This window comes from Callospermophilus lateralis, chromosome 2 (assembly GCF_048772815.1).
Source record: "Callospermophilus lateralis isolate mCalLat2 chromosome 2, mCalLat2.hap1, whole genome shotgun sequence".
Taxonomy (NCBI): domain Eukaryota; kingdom Metazoa; phylum Chordata; class Mammalia; order Rodentia; family Sciuridae; genus Callospermophilus; species Callospermophilus lateralis.
Window position 1 is genome coordinate 119,804,293 of NC_135306.1, and position 21,794 is coordinate 119,826,086.

The following is a 21,794-nucleotide window of genomic DNA, read 5'->3' on the forward strand; positions in this document are numbered from 1 at the left end:
GGAGGAAAGTGACCTTATATAAAGCTCTTGGAGAGCCTTTCTCCTTCCTTTTCAAATCATGCCTTCAGACTCAGCTCCCAGGGAAATTTAGTTTTAAAAATTATCTGCAATTGAATAATTATGATAAAACAAAGAAAAAACAGTCTGCAAGTTTTACTGCTTATGATAGTTTTATCCTTCTACTTAGATTTGTGGCAGGGCTAAAACTGTAAGGCACCTGGAAGTGTTAAAACATTAGTATTAAGGAGGTATTGATGTTAGGGAGGTAAAGGTGACACAGTGTTGTTCTTATGGACTCAGATTTTAGAATCATTCTACTTGGAATTAGAATTCTGGCAGTTCCATTTATTAGCTTTGTCATTGTGGGAAAGTGTACTGATCTTTCTGAGTCCAGTTTATTTATCTTTAAAAGGAATAATGATAGTAATTATCTTATATAGTTTTGGGGAAGTTAAAATTAGAAATAGTACAATATCTAGAATATAGGAATCAATGGATGATGATGTCAGTTATTCTGATTAAGTGTCTTGGGAAGATTATATCAAGAGTCTTGGTAATGTTCAATGTGCCATATTTTCAATAATTAATTCATTAATCTTTAGAGAAAATTAAGTGGAAAACTCAACGATTTTTAAAAGTTCATACAAAGAAAATTTAGTAATGAGAATTTTGTGCAACTTTAGAGTTTATATGGCTCACTTATATATCAGTTTATTTTCATGGTAACCATGAAAGGAAAGCAGAGTAGATGTTATTGTCTCAATTTTATAGCTCAGGAAACTAAGAATGGATAGATAATTTCCCTGTCATCACATGAGAACCCAGAATTCTGATTCTAGTTCTGGATTAGTTACTCTACATTCTTTTTTCAATTGATTAAAAAAAAATGTATCGGAATGCATTACAATTTTTATTATACATATACAGCACAATTTTTCGTATCTCTGGTTGTATATAAAGTATGTTGACACCCAGTTTGTGTCTTCATACATGTACTTTGGGTAATGATGTCCATCACATTCCACTATCCTTGCTAACCCCCTGCCCCCTCTCTTTCCCTCTCACCCCTCTGCCCTATCTAGAGTTCATCTATTCCTCCCATGTTCCCCCTCCCTATCCCACTATGAATCAGCCTCCTTATATCAGAGAAAACATTCAGCATTTTTTTTTTTTTTTGGATTGGCTAACTTTATTGAGCATTATCTTCTCCAACTGCATCCATTTATCTGCAAATGCCATGATTTTATTCTCTTTTATTGCTGAGTAAAATTCCGTTGTATATATATGCCACATTTTTTTAATCCATTCATTACTCTACATTCTTTAGGAGACCATTTCTTACAATGTAGTTAGTAGAAATTCTTGCTTACAACACTTCTATTGTGATTTTGCTTTTCCTATTGATTTTTTTTTTTTTTTTTTACCTTCTCCAGTTTTTGGCTGATAGAATCTTTGAGTTGGAAGGATTTTTAAAGGTGGCATTATTCAGCTGCGTTGTTTTTTTTTTTTTTTTTTTTTTTGGCAGATTAAGAAGCTAAGGTCCAAAGAAGTTAATGATTTGCAGTTGATCTTAGAACTGTTCAGTTTTACTGGCAAGACTAAAATCTAGGTCTTCTGATACTTTGTTGTTAAATCTCTATTAGCCTATCTTTTAAAGAGAAATGGGAACACAGCCTAAATTCATTTGACTGTGTTCTGTTTATAATAATATAACTTATAAGTATGATGGAAACATAATTTTTGACTTACTATAGAAAACAAATTTGAGATATAAATTTTAAGTGCTGCATATCAGTAAATACGTATACTGTAATTATTTGATATATCTTCATCTTAGCATAGAGGATGGGAACCAAGCCTTATGAATATTTTTATATCCTAATGTGTTTAGCAACTTTTTATATTAATGATAAAAATTCATTAAATATTAATTGAATTTGAGGATGGTGCTGTAAGTTAGTATTTTTGTGTACTCTGTAGATAATAAATTTGGTGTTTTCTTTTATTAAAAATACTTTAATGATAGCATCCTAATCATAAGATTAACAGCACTTTTGATATTGAATATACATCAGCTAAAGGTGATGATATTACATAGATATTTCTAAAATTGTGGATTTAATTCACAAGCAAATTAGCTGAAAGTGTTTATTCTATTAGATTTTCTTGATAAGTGGAAACAGAGAAATGAAAGCCGTTTTAGCTTAGTTCAGATAGTTTTCTCTGAGTTTTATTAGTATGTTGGTGATTTTTTCATGGTATTTTCACTGTGCCCATCTACATGTTATTGATTTCACAGATGATTCTGTGGAGTAAACAATTTAATTATAAAGCTGGGATAGTAATAATGATATTCATTATTGTGGGTTTCTTTTACTTATCACTGTATAGATTACATTTTTAGATTAAGTTCCTTGAATGGTTGCCCCATTAATTTTGAATTTATAGACTATATACATAAGAAAGAAGATCAAAAGTAGAATAAGTTTTTGAATGTAAAGAAATCTTTGAGTTAACTAGAGATCTGGGTTTTAGAGTACAAAGTATTCTAGACCTTTAAAGAAAGATTGCCAGACATGATGGCGCATGCCTGTAATACCAATGACTTGGGAATCTGAAGCAGGAGGATCTCAAGTTCAAAGCCAGCCTTAGTGAGGCCCTAATTAACTTAGCAATATCCAGCTCAAAATAAAAAATAAAAAGGGCTGGGGACGTGAGTCAGTGGTTAAGCACCTCTAGGTTTAATCCCTAGACCACATTATTATCTTAGAAGCGATTGCTTAATAAAGATAAACTGTTGAGATTTGAATGATAGAAGTAATTTAAATAGATTTAGTTAGAGGATTACAATCATTTTTTCTCTCTTTTTTTCCTTAAAGTCTAACTTACATAGGAAAGTGAGTATACAACCATAAGTGTACGGCAGACTGTTGCTTTTCACAAAATGAAAACATCTATGTATTCAGCACACAGGTCAAGAAACATTATTAGCATCTTGTTACCAAAGGGAAATCACTATCCTGGATATTAGCACCATAATCATTTGCATACATTTTTGTTACCATCCTCTTTTATCTACAGATAAAAGAGATTCATCCATAGTGTTACGAATATAGTTAATTCATTCTATTTGCTGTTTATGTATCTTATGACTGTATCATAGTTTATGTGTTCCTTCATTTATTGTTGGATATTTCCTGGGTTGTTTCCAGATTGGAGTTATTGCAGATTGTTTTGTTGTAAACATTCTTGTACATGTCTTGTGGAATCTGTATGTATGCATTTTTTTGTTTGTTTGTTTGTTATAGACCTGGAGTGATGTTAAAGTATCACTTGAGGGCAAGGAAAATCAGGACCAGAATTTTGATTTATGTAATTGATTTGATTTTCTCTTTACACAGATCTAAAGAGTAGGAAATGTAAACAGCTTAATAAAGTTCATTGAGGGCATTCACATGTTCATAGTTGGTAATCATGATGAAAGTAGGACAATTTGTTTTAGTATAATTTCAGCATTTTCTTCTCTGACTTGTTTGTTCTTTTTGTGTCTCTGAGGTAGCTTTTTCTCCTCTGTGTGTGTCCTTATTTCTGGGAGTGCCCTTTGTACTCTTAGCTTTTTCTTTTTTTTTTTTTTTTTTTTTTTTTATAGAAATTCAACCCATTTCTTAAACTTAGTTTGTGGAATTTTTCTTGACCTCCTAGTTAGAAGTAATCCTTAACTATTATCATTTTGTATAACCCTGCATATCTTTACATAATAGTTGTTACATATTATCTTTATTGCATTTATACACTTTTGTATTCTTTCTCTTAAATTGTAATTTTCCTGAGGATAGTTTTACTTTTATTCTTTAGTTTATTATTTATCTTTTCCTTTCTCCAACTGGCAAAACTCTGTAGCTTGCATATGTACACACTCAAATATATGTTGAAATTTAAATGTGGTTATAATTTTTACATATTGAAGAAAAAATATTTAATTTTATACTTTATAAGTCAGAATTAATTTGATAATAACCTCATTAAAAAGTATAACAAACATTTTCTAATTTTCTATTGGAATTTAGCTTCAGGAGTGGAGGATGGTGGATTAAGCTGGCTAAAGAAGTCTTATCAAAGAATGAAGGAACAAGCTGAAAAACAAAATAAAAAAATTGAGGATATTGTAGCTGAAAGATATGGGGTAGGTATCTGAATTAAGAAGATATGTGCTATTTTCATAATTATATAAAAGATTATGTGGTTTAACTTTGTTTTATGCTATGACACACTTTTGAATTGAATTGATATTAAATTTCTTATCTTTGTACTGCTGAAGTAACTTCTGCGTTTTTATTATTCTGTAAACTTGGGTAGCATATCTTTGCTGACATAAATAATGCAAGACTTAAATCTGTATTTATTTAATGTAAAAATAATATTTTATCATTATGAGAAAATTAAGTAATGCTGAAGAGCTTTCCCAGTATACCTCTGGAGATAACCACTTTTGAAATTTTGGTATATTCCAGATTTTAGTATTTTTCCATCTTTTGGCATTATCCAGAGTTTTTTTTTTGTTTTTTTATTTTTTAGAAAAATATATATACACACTCTAAAATGAAAACTAGAAAGTGTTGAGGATGCAGTTTAGTGGTAAATAATAACCTCTGGGTTCAATTGCGAATACTCAAAAAAAGTATTAGAATGTGTATACTCTTAGAATGATGTAACCATGCCCATGCATTAGTATATAGTATTTTAGAACCAACTTATTTTTCTTTCCTTTGTAGGTAATGTGTTATCTATCCACCCTCTTCTGTGTACATGCTCATACATATGCATCTGGTATAGTCTTTGTGAAGGAAGTTTTATTTTTGAGTTTGTAGATTCACAAATTAGGAATTTTTAATATACAAGTCTTTTTTTTCTCTTTCCATGCAACACTATTAGGTGAGCCCTTCTGATCCAGAAAATCAACTGGGAAAATTTTCTTACATACATTTTTTTTTTTATTAATGCTTTGCTTTCCTCATCTTTTCTCTTTTCTGGAAATAACAGTGCACACGCATTAACTTCTCTAGAATCAATTGTGCATGTTTCTTTTTTCCTATAATTTATGTTTATTTACTGTCATTTCCTAAACTTTAAAGAATTCCCAGGCTAATTTGGTTTTTATCACTTTCTATTCTTTTCAGTATCTCAGGGCATTTTTTTGGATACACAGTTTTTTACTTCTTGTACTTGTAATGTTCCTTTTTTATGAGTCTCTTATGTTTTAGCAGTACAGTAACTGAATCTTGATTACCAGTTATATGTCTTCTGTATTATATGTTAGACTTTGTTAGTATAGACCACTTGGTCTAAGAGTGTCCCCTTTGAGATTTTTTTTTGTTATTTTGGTAATTTTTCTGTATTTTCTCATTCTTTTTAGTATTTATTTTAGTGTAGGATTGATTATTTGGGTCTACCCTTACCTTGGTAGGTTTTTCTTTCATTGTGCCACTTGGCGGTGGTTCATGGCCAATGACGTGGGTAAAACATCAGTGAGCATTTTATAACTTTCAATATGTTATTTTTCTCCTTTGTAGTCAATGGAATTATTTCAGTCAAAATTAGAAGAAGCTGAAAAAACTGCCTCCAAAAAAGAAGATTCTAGACGAGAACGGTGGAGGAAGCCCACATATTCAGATAAAGCACAAAATAGTCAAGAAAATAAAAAATTAGACTTAATAAAATACAATAAAAGTTCAAGGGATAGATATGGTACAACAGAGATCACAAACAATAACAATAAAGATAAATTTAGTGGGGATGAAAAAGATGAGAGATCTGGGTCTTTAGAAACATGTAGAAGAGAATACAACCCAAGGCAAAACCAAGAGCTCTCTTCTGGAAATTTGAGACCTAAATTTTTAAGACCCACTGATGATGAAGAACTGTCATGTCACAGCAAGGGACGAAATTTTGAGCCATCTAGTTCATCTTTAGCATTAGTGACTCAGGGTGCTTTGCATTGTGGTTTTCAAAAACCCACAGAGAACAGTGAAGAAAGTTTAACATCATGGAGTTCATCTTATGGGAGAAAAGAAGAGAAGAAATATTCAAATCAAAAGGCATTGGAAACTAGTAGCAGCATTGACTATCAACACGTTTCAGGAGACACGAGAGAAAAATTACAGACTGAGAGCTTGAGTGATGACCCTCCAATGAGAAAAAATTTGCAGGATACAAAGGCTACATATGCTGGGTATTTTATCATTTGTTTTTTAAGATGATATTAATATTAAGACCCTGAGGATCCAAAGAACTAAACTGTTCCTTAGAATGTCATTTGTTAATTAGACATGAGTATGATATCCTCTTTCTTAAATTGATGGAAAAGATAAAATACGTAGATTTAACAATGTAGTGGTTTTGTTTTATGGATTGCATTTAATTTCACAGTTTTATTTAACAGGGATCTAAAATAATTCAGTAGCTATAAGTTGCTCAAAATTTGTCGCTTTTATAATTTAAAAATATGAATGTTATTCTTTTAAGTAAATGTGCTATAGAAGACATTTTGGTAGATTTTGTTACTTTGTTATTTCCTAAGGAAATTACCCCATCATTAAGTTAATAATCACCATAACTACATGAGTCAAGGAGGTCTAGGAGACGGAAGTAAAATTTGCTGCTATGGCCCAAATACAAAGTTACAAAGCTATACTAAAGATCCTGCAGTGGGAACTGTGAATTATGGAGTTATTTTACCGAGAAGGAAATAATTTACTTTGGGAATTGATGGATTTCAAAGGTGATGTTAGAACTTTAAAAGTGCAATTTAAGATAGGACAGTAGTGGTATCCATAGTGATTAAGAAAGTAGCATCTACTGGTTTTATTTTTGTTGTATCCATTGCCATTGTATAGGACTGGATCCAAAGATGAAGAAGCACATATTGAGTGGTATCAGATCTAGACAAACTTTATTTAGACATGGAACTGGCCCCACTGGTGATAGAAATCCAAAAATGTATTCAAAGGATAATGACAGACTTACACAATAAAGTGACATATTTTATTGGTCATTAGAATATGTTAAAATACTATCAGTTAAGACAATAAGAGAATAAGTTTTAGGAAATAATAGAAACCATTGTTAGTAAGAGGTATAATTGTGACTTGTAAGTGGTAAGTGGTGGTAAGTCTGGCAAATTGCTTTTGTTATTGACTCATGTGAAGTATGGATTGTGAGCACATTGTGGGACTTTTAGTAGAAGGGATCTGGCAAAGTCTGGACCAAGTGATGGAGCCCAGTAAAATGAGCTCTAGTTCAGATTGGGGCTTTCCTTCCTGGAAACTGAAGGAGAAATCCAGTTGTGTTGACTGCATGTATGTGGCAAAGATTAGAGAATGTTTGTGGATGTATGAATATATAATTGCCCAGGCTTCATTCCAGGTGCCTTGAGTGGTAGACTGTTTCTATTCCACAGTTGGTGGTGGGATGAGTCTTATTTCCTGATGATGATTTGAGTTGGTTTAGCATTTGGGCAATCTGTGGTTCTTGATTTCTGTGACAACAGCTAAGCAAAGTATATAGTGCAGTCTTACTATAAGTAACTCTATCTGGTTGTCTAATTGCCTCATATTTGTATGTGCTCTTTAAATTGTTAGCTTCTGATAAATATAACATAGAATTATGCAATAACAGCAGTTTTGGAGGGTGAGGTCTGAAAGCAGAATTCTTTGTTAGATTTGTTAATTTTGATGTTAGAAGGGTTTGAGGTGTTCAGTGAATTCCATGAGTGACTGGAGAGGAGAAGAAAACAATCCAGGAATTTTCCACATTTATGTGAAAGGAAATACAATTTCTGAGCTTATAGAGTGATATTTTTTTTTTAAAGAGAGAGAGAGAGAGAATATTTTAATATTTATTTTTTAGTTTTCGGCAGACACAACATCTTTCTTTGTATGTGGTGCTGAGGATCGAACCTGGATGCCAGGCAAGCGCGCTACCGCTTGAGCCACATCCCCAGCCCTATAGAGTGATATTAAGAAACCAAGATAGGATTCTGAAGAGTGCTAAAAAGATTGAGTGAAGAATTGTTAGTGGCTATTAATTTGTCTGAATATTATCTTGGAGATATGTTGAATTACTTAAAAAATGATAGAATACTAGGGAGTTTTAGAAACAATGACATTTAGAATTAGAAAAAAATTAAAGAACTGATTTTGAAACTAGAAGAAATCATAGTCTGAGCCTTACATTTGCAGATACAGAAATTGAGGGAACTCAGATTATGACTTGCACAATATTATGTAACTGAGGTTGCCAGATTTAGTAAATAAAAATAATAATTCTCTTACAATATTTGAACTTATGAGAAAAAAAAATCTTCATTGCTTACTTGAAATTCAAATTTAACTGGTGTCGTGTTTTTTATCTGGCAGTTCTGTAAGTAACAATCATTTCCTGGATCTGTGACCTTTTAAAAGGTATTGACACTTGACTTTCTTGTGCTACTTTCCTTGACTTAGAACAAAGTAATATAAACAACTTCATGGAGTTACCTCATGAGTTAGTATATATGAAAATGTATAGTATCCTGTACACATTTTTATTGTTGCTGTTAAAAGTACTATATAGTTATTTGCAAAACTTAGATTCAGTATCTTCTGATATCCATTTAGCATGGTTTTCAAATAAGGGTTAAAGGAGAACCATAAACTGGCTTTGAATTAAAACACTTTTCTTTTATACACTAATTGTGAAAAGTTATTGATAACCTTAGTGAGATTTATGTTGGTAGAATATGAGAGAAGTTGACCAAATAGAGGCATAAGAGAGAAGAAAAAAGATTAACTGCCCAAAGTAAAGCATTTTCACTAGACCTAGAAAATACTTTTGAGTTTATTATAAAAACAGACTTTGGAATAGTCAATCTCACATTCTGCCTCAGCCCCCTGAGTTGCTGGAATTACAGGCTTGCGCCACAATGCCTTGTTCTGTGATTATTTTAAATGGCTGGAAAACATCTTCCAATAATTGCCCAGGTAGTTAAGAACTTGTTATAGTTGGAATGAAATATATTTACAGATATATTTTTCTTTTGTTGGAAAATATATTAGCTAAATACTTTTAGGAGTTTGAAACCTAGAGTAATATGTAGTAGGGGAAAAAACCTAACTAGATGTCCTTAAGTAAGATTTTAAAATTTTGATCAGAATTAACCCATTTAGTACCTTAACCTTTAGATGTTATTCTTGGCAGAGTTTGCTTTTATATCCCAGAAGTGCAAGAGAAAGATTCCATGTTGTCAAGGTTGTGAGTATAGTGATAAAATCCTCAGGCAGGGGAGAAAATATGAAAATCAGTGGTAAGGAAAAGAATAATTAAAGAGAGATCTGTGAACACTATCAGGAGGAGAAGAATAATTGCAATATAATCAAGGTTTCTGAAATATCATTAGTCTAGAATTCTTTCAATTACTGCTTCCTGAAAAGTTTTCAGCCAGTGTTAATGTGTGTGTACATATATTTTAAAGAACATATTTTAATGAGGTAATTTACTTTTTAGAAGTAAGTTCTAATGGGAATGTGTGCACTATAGGTGTAATCCAGGAACATACTAAAGCTTGGGACTTCTGGGTTTAGACTAATTGCAGATATTATGGTTATGTTTCTTTTAAAGCATCTGCTCATCTCTATAAATGCTTAGAGAACATAGGAAAGAGTTTATTCTTTATTATTATCTTGAAACTTGGTGGCTTTTGGATAGACTAATAGTGCTTGATTAAATCTTTAAGCTTCCAACCTGAGAAGGGCAGGGAGAGGAAAGTTTTTCAACAAAGGGAAGAGTAAAGTAAAATCACAAAGGTGTGTCCTTGGATAAATAATAAGAGGTTTTTGACAACTCAGTCAAGAACATTTTCATTGTGAAAGGATACAGAAGCCAGATTTCAGTAGACTAAATTTGAGTACTGGTTTTAAGTTGGCAGAGATAGAAAGTATATGTGAGTGAAGAGGTTAAATTTAGTACCTCCCTCAACCCCTTTTATCTTTGAGGTGTAGATACTTAAACATGTTTATATTTTAATGGAAAAAATCAGTTTTACTTTAGAAAAGAGCTCTGTATAGAGTTGATAATTGAGCAAGATCCTTGAGGTTATTAATATGGGTCCTGTTTATTCATCCAAGTAGGAGGATTAGCCATGGGTAGAAATGTTTTAAAGAAGAGGAAAGTGTGGCTAGTTAGACAGAGAAGATTCTTTCTTGGTGACTTATATCAGTGTTTTTCAACATGTGATCCCCTAGAATGTTCGTGATTCTCTAGGTCCTTATAAGGAACACAGGAGTTTGGAAGCTTCAGGTGGGAAGAGAAAGGCAGTGTGACAGTTTGGTTCACAAACAGCTCACACAATTGAAATGTACTCTCATTGTTATGACTGTTATTAATTATATTCTATTTTTACCTCCAAATTTTGATGAACTTTTAGAACACTATTACTCTAAATGCTTTGTCCCCGTGCCTATCATTTCTCTTAAAGGATCCTTGGATACTGAAAGATTGAGAACAGACTATTTCTTTCATTCATTCAGATTTGTAAAAATGTATCTGAATTATGTGTTAAGGAGTGTTTATTTTTGCCTTAAATATATGCCTTGAAGCTTAAGTTGGATCCCTTTCATTCGTTTTGCCATTTATCTTATATTCACTGAATATTTTTATTTCCTAGATCTCACGGTACAAAAATAATTATGGCATTGTATCTGCCTTCAAGGAACTCACATTCTAGGAGAGGAAGTCATATAGATAACTAAACAAATATGGTACATACTTGAAGTTACAGGTGTTAAGTATTGTGCTTTTATAGTTATTACACATAGGGGTGGGATAATATTAGGGGCAGGATAATAATAGTGGCAACAGGGTCTGGTAAGATTGTTCAGACAAAGTTGTAAGGTCTTTATGAAGGATGGACCTGTTGGGAAAGGGCAATCAACTTGAAGAAACTGGAAGTATGAGACAGCATAGTGTACTTGACTATTTGTTTTAGAATTTGTGATAAAGTAGCTCTGAGAGCAGGGTATATCTCTTTCTGATTTGTTTCTCTGGATCCTGATGTAGTGCTTAGCATATGGTAGCTTCCCTCTGATTTGTAGAATTTGGTTAAGTGGAAGACATATGGGAGAAAGTATACAAGGAAGATGCCTGTACACCTTGTTCCAGAAGTCATGCTTACAAGTCGGACATCATTTTATGAGTGATAAAGAAGTATCACAAGGATTTTAAATAGAAAAGACTTGGATTTTTAAAAGATTCCAAAAGCACTGTGAAGGTTAGATTGAGAAATGAAACAGATTTGAAGCAAATGCACTGGTCAGTGAACTATAGTTGAGAGACAAGAAATTCTGAATCAAAAAAGTGAATGTAAAAGAGAGAGAGAGCTTGAGTTGGCATTCATGACCCAGTGATGAAGCTTTTAATTCTGTGGTCTCTTGAAAAAATTTGATTACTTCATATCTGTGCATAGTTCCAGATATTCTAGTTTTTAATCTTTTCTTGAAGAGATTTCGCCATTGAATTTTAAGCATGGCGAATGTAGGAGTGATTGGAGAATCTTCCTGTGACTCAGTTAATTGGCTGTCAGTGGCAAAGGGAACTAATGATTATTGAATACCAAGGTAGGTATTTGGAATTTTGTTACATTATTGAAATTACTGTAATTCTATACATTTCTGCATTTAATTGTGATAGATATTAATCATTTTCTTGATTTTTATAGTCACAAATTATGATACCTATCTAATCTCATAAAGCTAGTAAATGGCAGAGAATGAATTTGACTCCAAAACTTCTATTCTCATAGTACTGAGAAGGATTTCCCATTTATGATCAAGAAAGAAGCAACTAGCATAAAGAACTTTTGAGTGCTTCATGAAATTTTGCATTAGGAAGTTGGAATTTGAAAGTCTTTCACTTTCATTTGTACTTAGTGTATTAGTAGGAACGAATCTATTTCCTTATTGACACATGAGATATAGTAGTTTGTGTTAATATTCCTAAAACTTTGCACTTCAAAAAAAGGAAATGACTTGATGGATGAATTTTGTCCTTCCTTCTTCTGATCCTATCAAAATTAAGCTTACTTGCAAGATTGTTTACTTTTTGAGTGACTGAGCTGAGTAAGAGATCTTGTGTAAAATTGTCCTTTATATCTGGATTTAAATAAGCATCTTTTGGAATAACAGGGAAGAGGGAGAAATAATGGGGAAACTACCTTCTTATCCATTTTACCTTCTCTCAGTTGATTTTCTCAATTGATTGCTGTTGAGATGAAAAATGGATGAATAGACAGCTTTGTTGGGAAGGAAAATCTGGTTAGGTACTTGAGTTCTTGGAAACCGAAGAAAAGCAGAAAAGGTAGATGGAAAAGCAGCCAGGAAATTTGTCACTTAGGAAACAGGAGAGTTTGAAAGGCAGACCCTGGAGCAAGCCATCTTCATGGGGGCATAATTGGACTAATTCTGTTTTGAAAGGATGTGTCCTGTGGTTATTTATTTTATTTTGCATTATTCATATAAAAATATCACTAATACTGTAACAGTAAATTCTCAGATAAAGAATTTTGGAAAATTAGTTGAATAGGAAAGGCTGCAAGTTGCTTAGGAAGTAGAAGTTTATGGAAATATGATTGGGTTGCTCCAGATTCAATAAATTATATTTATAACACAGTGAAAATTGTATGTACCTCAATTTAATTTGAATAAAAGTACTGAAAATATTTTCTTTATGAAAGTACAACTAATTATACAAGCAATGACTCAACCCATAGAGGCATATAAAAAGTTTTAATGTTCTTCTGATCACATGAATGCAGTGCCCCTACTGTTTGTTTTAATTGTTTTTTAAAATATAGACTGAAAGAACATGGTGGGAAGGATAATATGTTATGGAAATGGGTTCTATAGCAAAGATATTATCTTAAAAAAACTTAAATGCTACATGTTAAAGATTTCTTTTTTATGACAAGAAATTTGCTACTTAAAATTCCACATAGAGTTATTAGGCCAATTTTTGAATCATTGCAAATATGAACTTTGCTATTCTTTGCTAAGAGGGTATATTGAGAACATAACTGGATGAATTTCAATAAAATAGGTTAAGAAAACTGAATTGGTAATATAGATAAATCCTTTATATTTGAGATTATGTCATTGATTATGATATATTCAGCTTTTAACTGTTTCTCTGCTTTGAATATTTTTAAAAGTAACTTTACTGAGGTGTAACAGACATTTTATAAACTGCATATATATAAGAATGTAATTCAATAAGTTTTGAAATGTGTATGTTCTCATGAAACCATCACCCTTAAACATTTCCTGGTGCCCTTTATAATTTTTTCCTTCCTGTCTCTCCCCATATCCCACCTTCTACTGCAGGGCTCCCATCCATCTGCTTTCTTTCATTATAGACATATTTGCATTTTCTAAAGTATTATGTAAATGAGATCATACATTATGCATTCTTTTGTGGAAGGAGGGAAGTCTGACTTTTTCTTAGTAGCACTTTATCCATGTTAGTACATGTATTAATAGTTTATATATTTTTTGGTCCATGGGTACTACACTATTGTTGTATATACCACAATTTGGGTTATCTGTTCTCCTGTTGATGTGTATTTAGATTGTTTATGGTTTTTGACTATTACAAACAAGGCTCCTCTGAACTTTCATGTACATATGCTATTCTTTTGGGTAATTGCCTAGGAAAGTAACAGCTAGATCATATGGCCTTTGTATGTTTAAATATTAAGAAAGTGCTAAGCTGTTTTGTAAAGTGGTTTTATTGGTTAAAATTACTACCAACAATATGAGGGGTGTGAGAGTTCCAGGATCTTTATATTCTTATCTTATAAGAACTTGGAATGGTCAGTCTTTTGATTTTGACTGGTTGTGTAATGGTATCTTGTAGTTTTAATTTGTATCCCCCTAATGACTCTTGATGTGGAACATCTTTTTAAGTGCTTATTTGCCATCTGCCTATCTTTTTGTAAAGTGCTTAAATTGTGAGTGATATTATCTCTTATTTTTCTGTTGACATTTTGTATTTATTTTCCTAATCAGAGGCGAGAAGTTTATTAGTTTTATTGATTGTCTTAAGAAAGCAAATTTTGGCTTCCTTGAGTTTCCTTATTGTTTTTCTGCTTTCTATTTATTTCTACCCTGGTTTTTATTATTTCTTAAGTTTTGTTTACTTTGACTTTAATTAAGATGTAGGCTTAAATATAATTTTTTGATATAAGTTATTGCTATAGAATTTCCTGGAATGATGCTTTAGCAGTATCCTACATATTCCAATGTATTGTATTTGTAATTTTGTTCAGTTCATAATACTTTTTATTTCCCATTGATTTCTTTCTTGACCCACTGGTTATTTGCTATTCAGTTTTCAATTGAGGATTTTTCAGATATACTTATTAAGTATTTCTAATTTAATTTAATTGTGGTCAGAAAACATAGTTTATATGACCTGATTCTTTTTTTTTAGTAGCTTTTTAGTTGAAGATAGATACGATATCTTTATTTTTTATGTGGTGCTGGGGATCGAACCCAGGGTCTCATGCATGCAAGGCAAGTGCTCTACCACTGAGCTACAACCCCAGCCCTATGACCTGATTTTTTTTAGATACATTGAAACTGATTTTGTGCCTTAGGTTTGTTTATCTTGATTGATGTTTTGTATGTACTTGGAAAGAATGTGTTTTCTATGTTTTTTAAAATTTCTGTGACAGAATACCAGACAAAAACTATTTAAAGGAGGAAGGATTGATTTTTGGCTACAATTGCAGAGATTTCAGTCCATGGTCAGCTAGGTCCATTGCTTTGGACCTGAGGTGAGATAAGGGTGTGCTGGAAGAAAGCTGTTCACCTCACAGTAGGAAGTATGTTTGGAAGGGACCAGGGACAAGATTAATCCCCAAGTATAAACTCCCTTCAACTAGGTTATAACTCCTACAGTTTTCACCACCTCTCAATAATGACATCAAATTATAAACCCATCAATAGGTTAATCCGTTGATAAGATCGGAGGCCTTATGATCCAGACATTTCCCAAAAGCCCCACCTCCGACCATTGCTGCATTGGAGATTGAACCGTAAATACATGAGCCTTTGGGGCATGTTCAGATCCAACCAGAACATCTACTAATATTGTTGGACATTTTTAAATGTCTATAATATTATTTAGTTGGTAGTGTTATTCAAGTCTTCCATGTTCTTCCTGATTTTATTTATTCTGTGAAGTATTGGGAGAGAGATGTTTAATATACAACTTTAATTTGTATTTTTTTTCTTATTACAGTTCTGTTGGTCTTTGCCTCATATAATTTAAAGCTCTGTTATTAAGTACATAGACATTTAAGGATTCATATGAACTCTTCATGTGTCAACCCTTTTTCTTATGAAGTCATCCTTTTAAGTCCCTGGTTTTATATTCACACAGACACACGCACATACACCCAGGGATGCATAGCCACTGAGCCATATCCCCAGCTCCTTTTTAAAAAATATTTTTATTTAGAGACAGAGACTTGCTAGTTTACTTAGCCTCAGTCTCCTGAGCTGCTGGGATTACAGATGTGCACCACACTGATTAATATTAACATTGAATATCTTTTTCTATCCTTTTGTGTTTAACATATTTATCCTTTTATACTTTGGGGGCTGAGGACATAGCTCAGTTGTTAGAGTGCTTGCCTCATGTGAACAAGGCCCTGGGTTCAATCCTCAGCACCACCAAAATAATAATAATAATAATAATAATAATAATAATAATAATAATAATAATAATATAAAGGTTAATATCTTTATATTTATAAAAACATTTTTATAGCTGTTTTTTTCTTTTTTATCTATACAAAATTTCTGCTTTTTAATGTAGGTGTTTAGACCATTGATTTATAGTGTTATTATTATTTTAGATATATTGAGACTGTTTTTGTGATTTAGGTTTATCTTGATTGATGTTTTGTATGTATTTCAGATAAGTATCCCTTACCTGAAATGGTTGGGACTAGGAATGTTTTTGATTTTGAATTTTTTTCTTTATTGTGGAGTATTTACATACATATAATAAGATAACTTGGGGATAGGACCCAAATCTAAATATAACATTTATTTATGTTTTGTATATATATCCTGATGGTAACTTTCTATAATATTTTTAATATGCCTGCATTTTGAATGCAACCTTGTCATATGAGGTTAGGTGTGGAATTTTCTATTTGAGGTATCATGTTGGTGCTCAAGAAGTTTCATATTTTGGAGTACTTGGAATTTCAGATTTTCTGATTAGGGATTTGTAACCTGTAATTAGGTTCATACCTGTAATTTTGTTATTTGTCCATCTGTTTTCTTTTTCTCTTAATTTTTTTGGATTGAATATTTTTAATTCCACTTCATTTCTTTTGTTGCTATATTATATATATCTGCTCCTGTATGGTATATGAACTTTATACTAGAGTTATAGTATAAACTGTCCTTCCTAAATACTCAGGTGAACTCTCTGGAATTCTTTCGCCCCTCAGGTATTTTATTCAGTAACAGTGGCTGCTTTGTAATTCTTGGATTTGAGCTATTTCTCCTTTTGTTGGGTTCTGCCTGGGTCTACCTTCCCTGTCCTGCAACCTTGAATCTTTCTTAAGGCAGTAAGCTGGGGGAATATGAGATTGACTGGAACTTTCTCTTTTCTTTTATGAAGCTTTTATAGTATTGGTTTGTCATATGACCTCAGTTTTTAGTTTCTGTGTCTAATTCTGGACTGGCTTTGAAAAAGAAAATGTGATTATTGTTTTTATTCTTGACTATGGCTAAAAGTATCATTTCCAGATTATTAGTATCTTAAAGTATTAATAATATTACATTGAATAATAGGCTTTTGCCAAGATGTGTAGAATTGTGGCCTGATTCTAGTATTTGTTTTTTTTACAGTGAGTATGGAAATATTAAATAATGAAGAATGGTTGATTTTCATATCATTTACCTCATTGTTACTGGAACTTTTTCCTGTTATTATATCTGCCATAAGCCAACATGGGTTTGTGACAGAGAACCTTGAAATATTAAGTAGCACATTGAGTCTAATTTTTAAACCTTAGAGTCATGATCTCCTATAGGTTCTGAATACTTTGTTGAGGTCAGTTAAAATAATATTGGAGTTGCACCTGTATTTCATTTGCTCTTTGTCTGTTCTATTCAAATGGCAGTCCGAAGGATGAGTCCATCCACATCCTGAGTATGGATGAGAAAAACAAGTTGGGTGCCAGAATTATCAAGGCAGAGATGATGGGGAATTTGGTAAGACTCTTAAATATCTTTTTTTTTTTGGAGGATAGTGATTAAATATTTAACTTCTTATAAGTAATTTGGGTAATTCCTCAGCAGTGGGGATGTAGCAGACTTTGAAAATAACTGCTATTTATTTATTCCTTGAAGAAATTCTTAAACCTTTCTAGAAATAGTACTATCTTATAAATAAATTATCTACTTTCTCTATCAGATTTCTGAAATTTTTATTTATTTACTTTTTTGTTTGCTATATTCTTGTAATTATGGAATGTATTTGGAGGAGTTAAAGGTATGACTATTTTCTTTCCCATTTTTAGTTATTTATTAAAAATTCTCATAACAAAACCATTTTACTTAGAACATAAAAATTGAAATCTTAAATAGGTGATTAATTCATTTATTCAAAGTTTAAGGTGATATGTATGTAGTTGATACTGTGTTAGATACTTTGTATAGTTTAACTCATTTAATTTCTGTAATATGTTTAAGATTGATTTACCTCAAATGAAATAGAAATAGTGATGATTTGATAAGAGCTGTTTTCATTCATTCATTCATTATGAATGTTGTACTATTGTACTTACTTGTGTTATTGCACATGGTAGAACAGCAGAACTTTCTACTCTCTGACACAGTAGATTCACTTTTGGTAATGTGTGTGCACTCATCTTAAACTCAAATACTTAAGTGATCTTTAATTGATCTTATGAGTCACATAAATTTATTATTTAATTTCCTAGTTTATGGTTTGTTGTTTTCTATGTTAGGTGTTTTATAAATTTCTATAGTAATTTTTTAGAGTAAAAATGAAATATATTCATAATTTTTATCATATTACTTATAACAATGAAGAAAACAGTATTTTAAATGTCATGATGACTTCCTTATAGCAAGTAACTGATTTTTTAAGTATTGAAAGCTTTAATATCTAAGGAATTATAAAAACTTCATTCTTGAGGTTACATATTTCTTTCATTATCCTGTCTCCCTCAAAATGTATGTCTTTGAAATGGTTTACCTTCAAATTGTAAACAAATGCCATAGGTACTTGAGAAGTTTGTAACTGAAATAAGTTTATTAAAATGTTATGTATTAGGCTGTGAATTGGTAATTGAAATTCACTATTGGTTACATAGGGTTTTATTACGCTGTTTTCTGTTATATAAAATTCTGTAATGAAGAATTAAATGACATAGCATAACTATTTTGCTTATTTTTCTTTTTGAAGGAATTAGCTGAACAACTTAAAGCCCAACTTGAAAAGGCAAATAAATTCAAAGAAACTGAAACACAGATATCATTAAAAAAATCTGGGGTAGAGGTAAGTAATAAAAGTTTATTTGCTAGCATATAATTACCTTGTGTAATATTATTAATTTTCAGTGGCCATATTTTAATTTGAGATATGTTAGTATCTGTGTCTGTGTTTATATGTGTATATTTGTTCACTTGTTTTTTTAATTTTATTTTCATATGCATTCTCTTCCATTTCACCAATATTTCTCTGTTAGAATAAAGCCTAGACCTGGGACCAAGGAGAGCTGTTTTTGTTTTAGACTCTGTTGCTTGACCTTATGTAAGTCAAACTGATCCATAAATTCTTTTCTACAGAGTTAGAGATTTCAATTGATATCCATTCCATACAAGTCAAATTATTTTGTTCTTGTTCTTCATCTATAATACAAAACAGATAAAAACACTTATCTGCATGGTATTTTCATTTGGTAGAAATGGAGAGACAATAAAATAATAGCTAAAAATATGATACAACATATTAGGAAATTATACATTCTGTGGAATGTAGTGGAGATTTTGAGCAGGTTGAGTACGTGGGCCAATTTTAATTGAGTAAGTGACATTGATGCAAAGATTGGAAATGAGTGAAGGAGTGTGTCTGTGTATCTGAGTGAAGAGCTCTCTAGGTATAGGTAATAGAGAATTAGAAGGCCCTAAGATATAATTTGTCTGATGTGTAGGAAGAACAGCAAGGAGATCAGTGCTACTGAAGTGGAATGAATGAGAGAGAGGGAAAGATTAGGAGATTCAGGTTGGAGACTGTGGGAAGCCAGATCATGTCAGATTTTGAAAAAAATATAGTAAGGAAGGAGGTTTTATGCTGTTTGAGATGAGATACTATTAAGGGTTTTTGAGCAGAGAGTATTTTTTGATAGCACTGGCCTGCCTGTGTTAAAAATAGATCAAATGAGAGTAAGGGCAGAAGGTGGAGTTCAGGTGTAGGCTCTTGCGATAATATAGATAAGAAAATGATAGTAACTTTGACCAAAGTAGTAGCTAAGGAGATGGGTTGAAGTGATTGTGTGTGTGTGTGTGTGTGTGTGTGTGTGTGTGTATTTCTCTTTATTTTGAAAGGAGAGATATAAGGATTTTTATTTTCATGATGGTTTAGATTGGGATGTACTAGATGGGTAATGACTAAAGAGAGGAGACAAAGCAGTCTTTAGCTTGAGCAGCTGAAAGAATAGGGTAGCCATTATTTGAGTTGTAGAAGAAAGGAACAGTAGGTTTTGGGGTGAAGATAGAGGCCTGTTTCAGTTATATTGAGTTTGGATACTCTTTAGATGAGGAAAAAGTAGAGATATTGAGTGGGCAGTTGGATAGTGGGAGGAGCCTAAAATGCAGATAGAAATTTGGTACTTATTAGCATAATAGCATTTAAATTCACAATGTTATATGAAATAATCATGTATATAGAAGTTGAAGGGCTGAGATTGATGCAATACAGTATTGAGAGATTAGATGAATTAACTCACTTAGTTTTCACAATATTCCTTTAAGTACTTCATGTCATCAGCACAACTTTGTAAATTGAAAGACTGAGGCAGGCACACTTCCTCAGACATAAAAAGTAAATGAAGAAAATATTTAAATCAATAAAAGTACTTATATATTCATGATACTTCTTTGATGCTAAAAGATAAAATTCGTAGCTGGAGAGTCACTTTTAAGACAGGATAAGGTTTATAGTGATTTTAAAGAACTGTTCTCAAAGATTAATTTACACAATTTACTATCATAGAGAGATTAGAATGTTGAGTTCCATAGAATTTACTTCAGGCTAAGATTATTAATGACTTAGATAATAGCACAAAGAGTATGTTTATGAAATTTGCTATTTTCCCTAGGGTATAAGAGCTAATGTTTTTGAAATAAATTATTAAAAAATTCTCATATAGATATAGAAACTGAGAATGAGAAATTACAAGTATGATTAAAAATAGGGAATAATGAGGGATAGCTAAAATTAGATATGTTGTTCAGTCTCTCTTACATACTTTTGCCCAGTTAATTTTTTCAACAATCCCGCAGTCATAGTAGTTTTGTACTATGAAGCTTTCATTGGTTTCTTAGAGCCAAGCAAATTAAATACAAGGTCTTCCACAGTGTATCTCCTATTTCCAGCCTTATCTTGGAGGCTGCTTACACACAGATAACATGTCTTTTGGCCGTTTAAATATGTAGTATATTATTTGTCTCATAAATATCATCCTCTTGAAGCTTATCAACTTCTCAGTGTTTGTCTTTACATCTTTTATGATGCCTTTTTTCCTGATATTCTTAAAAGATTGCAACTTTTTCCTCTTTTGAAACCTTGAAGACAAAAGAGTTAATTTTTTTTTTTTATTACAGTTTTAGGTTCATAGCAAAGGAGAGCTGAAGGTATAGAGATTTCTCAGAGAACCCTACCCCTATGTATTTACTGTGTGCCCTGTTATCAACATCACCTACCATACTGGTACATTTGTTATAATTGATGAATTTACATTGATACATTATAATCCTCCAAAGTCTGTAGTTTACATTAGGGTCCTCTCTTGTTATTATATATTCTACAGGATTGGACAAATGAATAATGGCATGTATCCATCAATATAATATTATACAGATTGTTTTTATTTCCTTAAAATCTTTTGTGCTGTAACTATTCATCCTTCCCTATTCCAAAATTCCTAGCAACCACTGATCATTTTACTGTTCTTCATAGTTTTATTTTTCCGGAATGTCACATGCTTGAAACCATGCAGTATGTATCCTTTTTAGGCTGGCTTCTTTCACTTAATAATAATGCATTAAAGGTTTCTCCATGTCTTTTCATGGTTTGATAGTTCATTTCTTTTTAGTGGTGCATTAAAATTTATGGTTGATAGGTACCATTTTTTTAATCCATTTACCTATTGAAGGACATCTTGGTGATTCCAGATATTTGCAATTATGAATAAAGCTGCTCAGAATATCTCTGCAAAAATTTTGCTTGGATGTAAGTTTTCTATTTCTTTGGGTAAATACCAAGAAGTGCAGTTGCTGGATCATATGGTAAGAGTATGTTTAGTTTTGTAAGAAAACTCTTTTAAGATTTTTAAAGTATTTGCTATGGCAATTATTCTTTCAAATTTATATTTATATACTTGTTACCACCTTATAGTGTATATCTATCTCTTTCCAGACTCTTGTCTTTTTTTT

General features: G+C 31.8%; 1 protein-coding gene and 1 non-coding gene across 3 annotated transcripts in view; one reads left to right on the forward strand and one right to left on the reverse strand.

The window, feature by feature from the left end:
• Cwf19l2 (CWF19 like cell cycle control factor 2) overlaps positions 1–21,794 on the forward strand; it is a 92,767-nt gene that overhangs the window by 19,575 nt on the left and 51,398 nt on the right. For both annotated transcript variants that reach the window (XR_013090271.1, XM_076843805.1), the window contains exons 7-10: positions 4,068–4,183; positions 5,571–6,229; positions 17,234–17,324; positions 18,544–18,636. Coding sequence is in view for 1 of the 2 variants with exons in the window: in XM_076843805.1 (XP_076699920.1) it covers positions 4,068–4,183; positions 5,571–6,229; positions 17,234–17,324; positions 18,544–18,636 (959 nt within the window). In the remaining variant the exon portion in view is untranslated. The remainder of the gene's footprint in view (positions 1–4,067; positions 4,184–5,570; positions 6,230–17,233; positions 17,325–18,543; positions 18,637–21,794) is intronic.
• On the reverse strand, positions 14,559–14,631 carry Trnaa-ugc (transfer RNA alanine (anticodon UGC)). The gene has a single exon. It is a non-coding gene; the product is annotated as a tRNA-Ala (tRNA).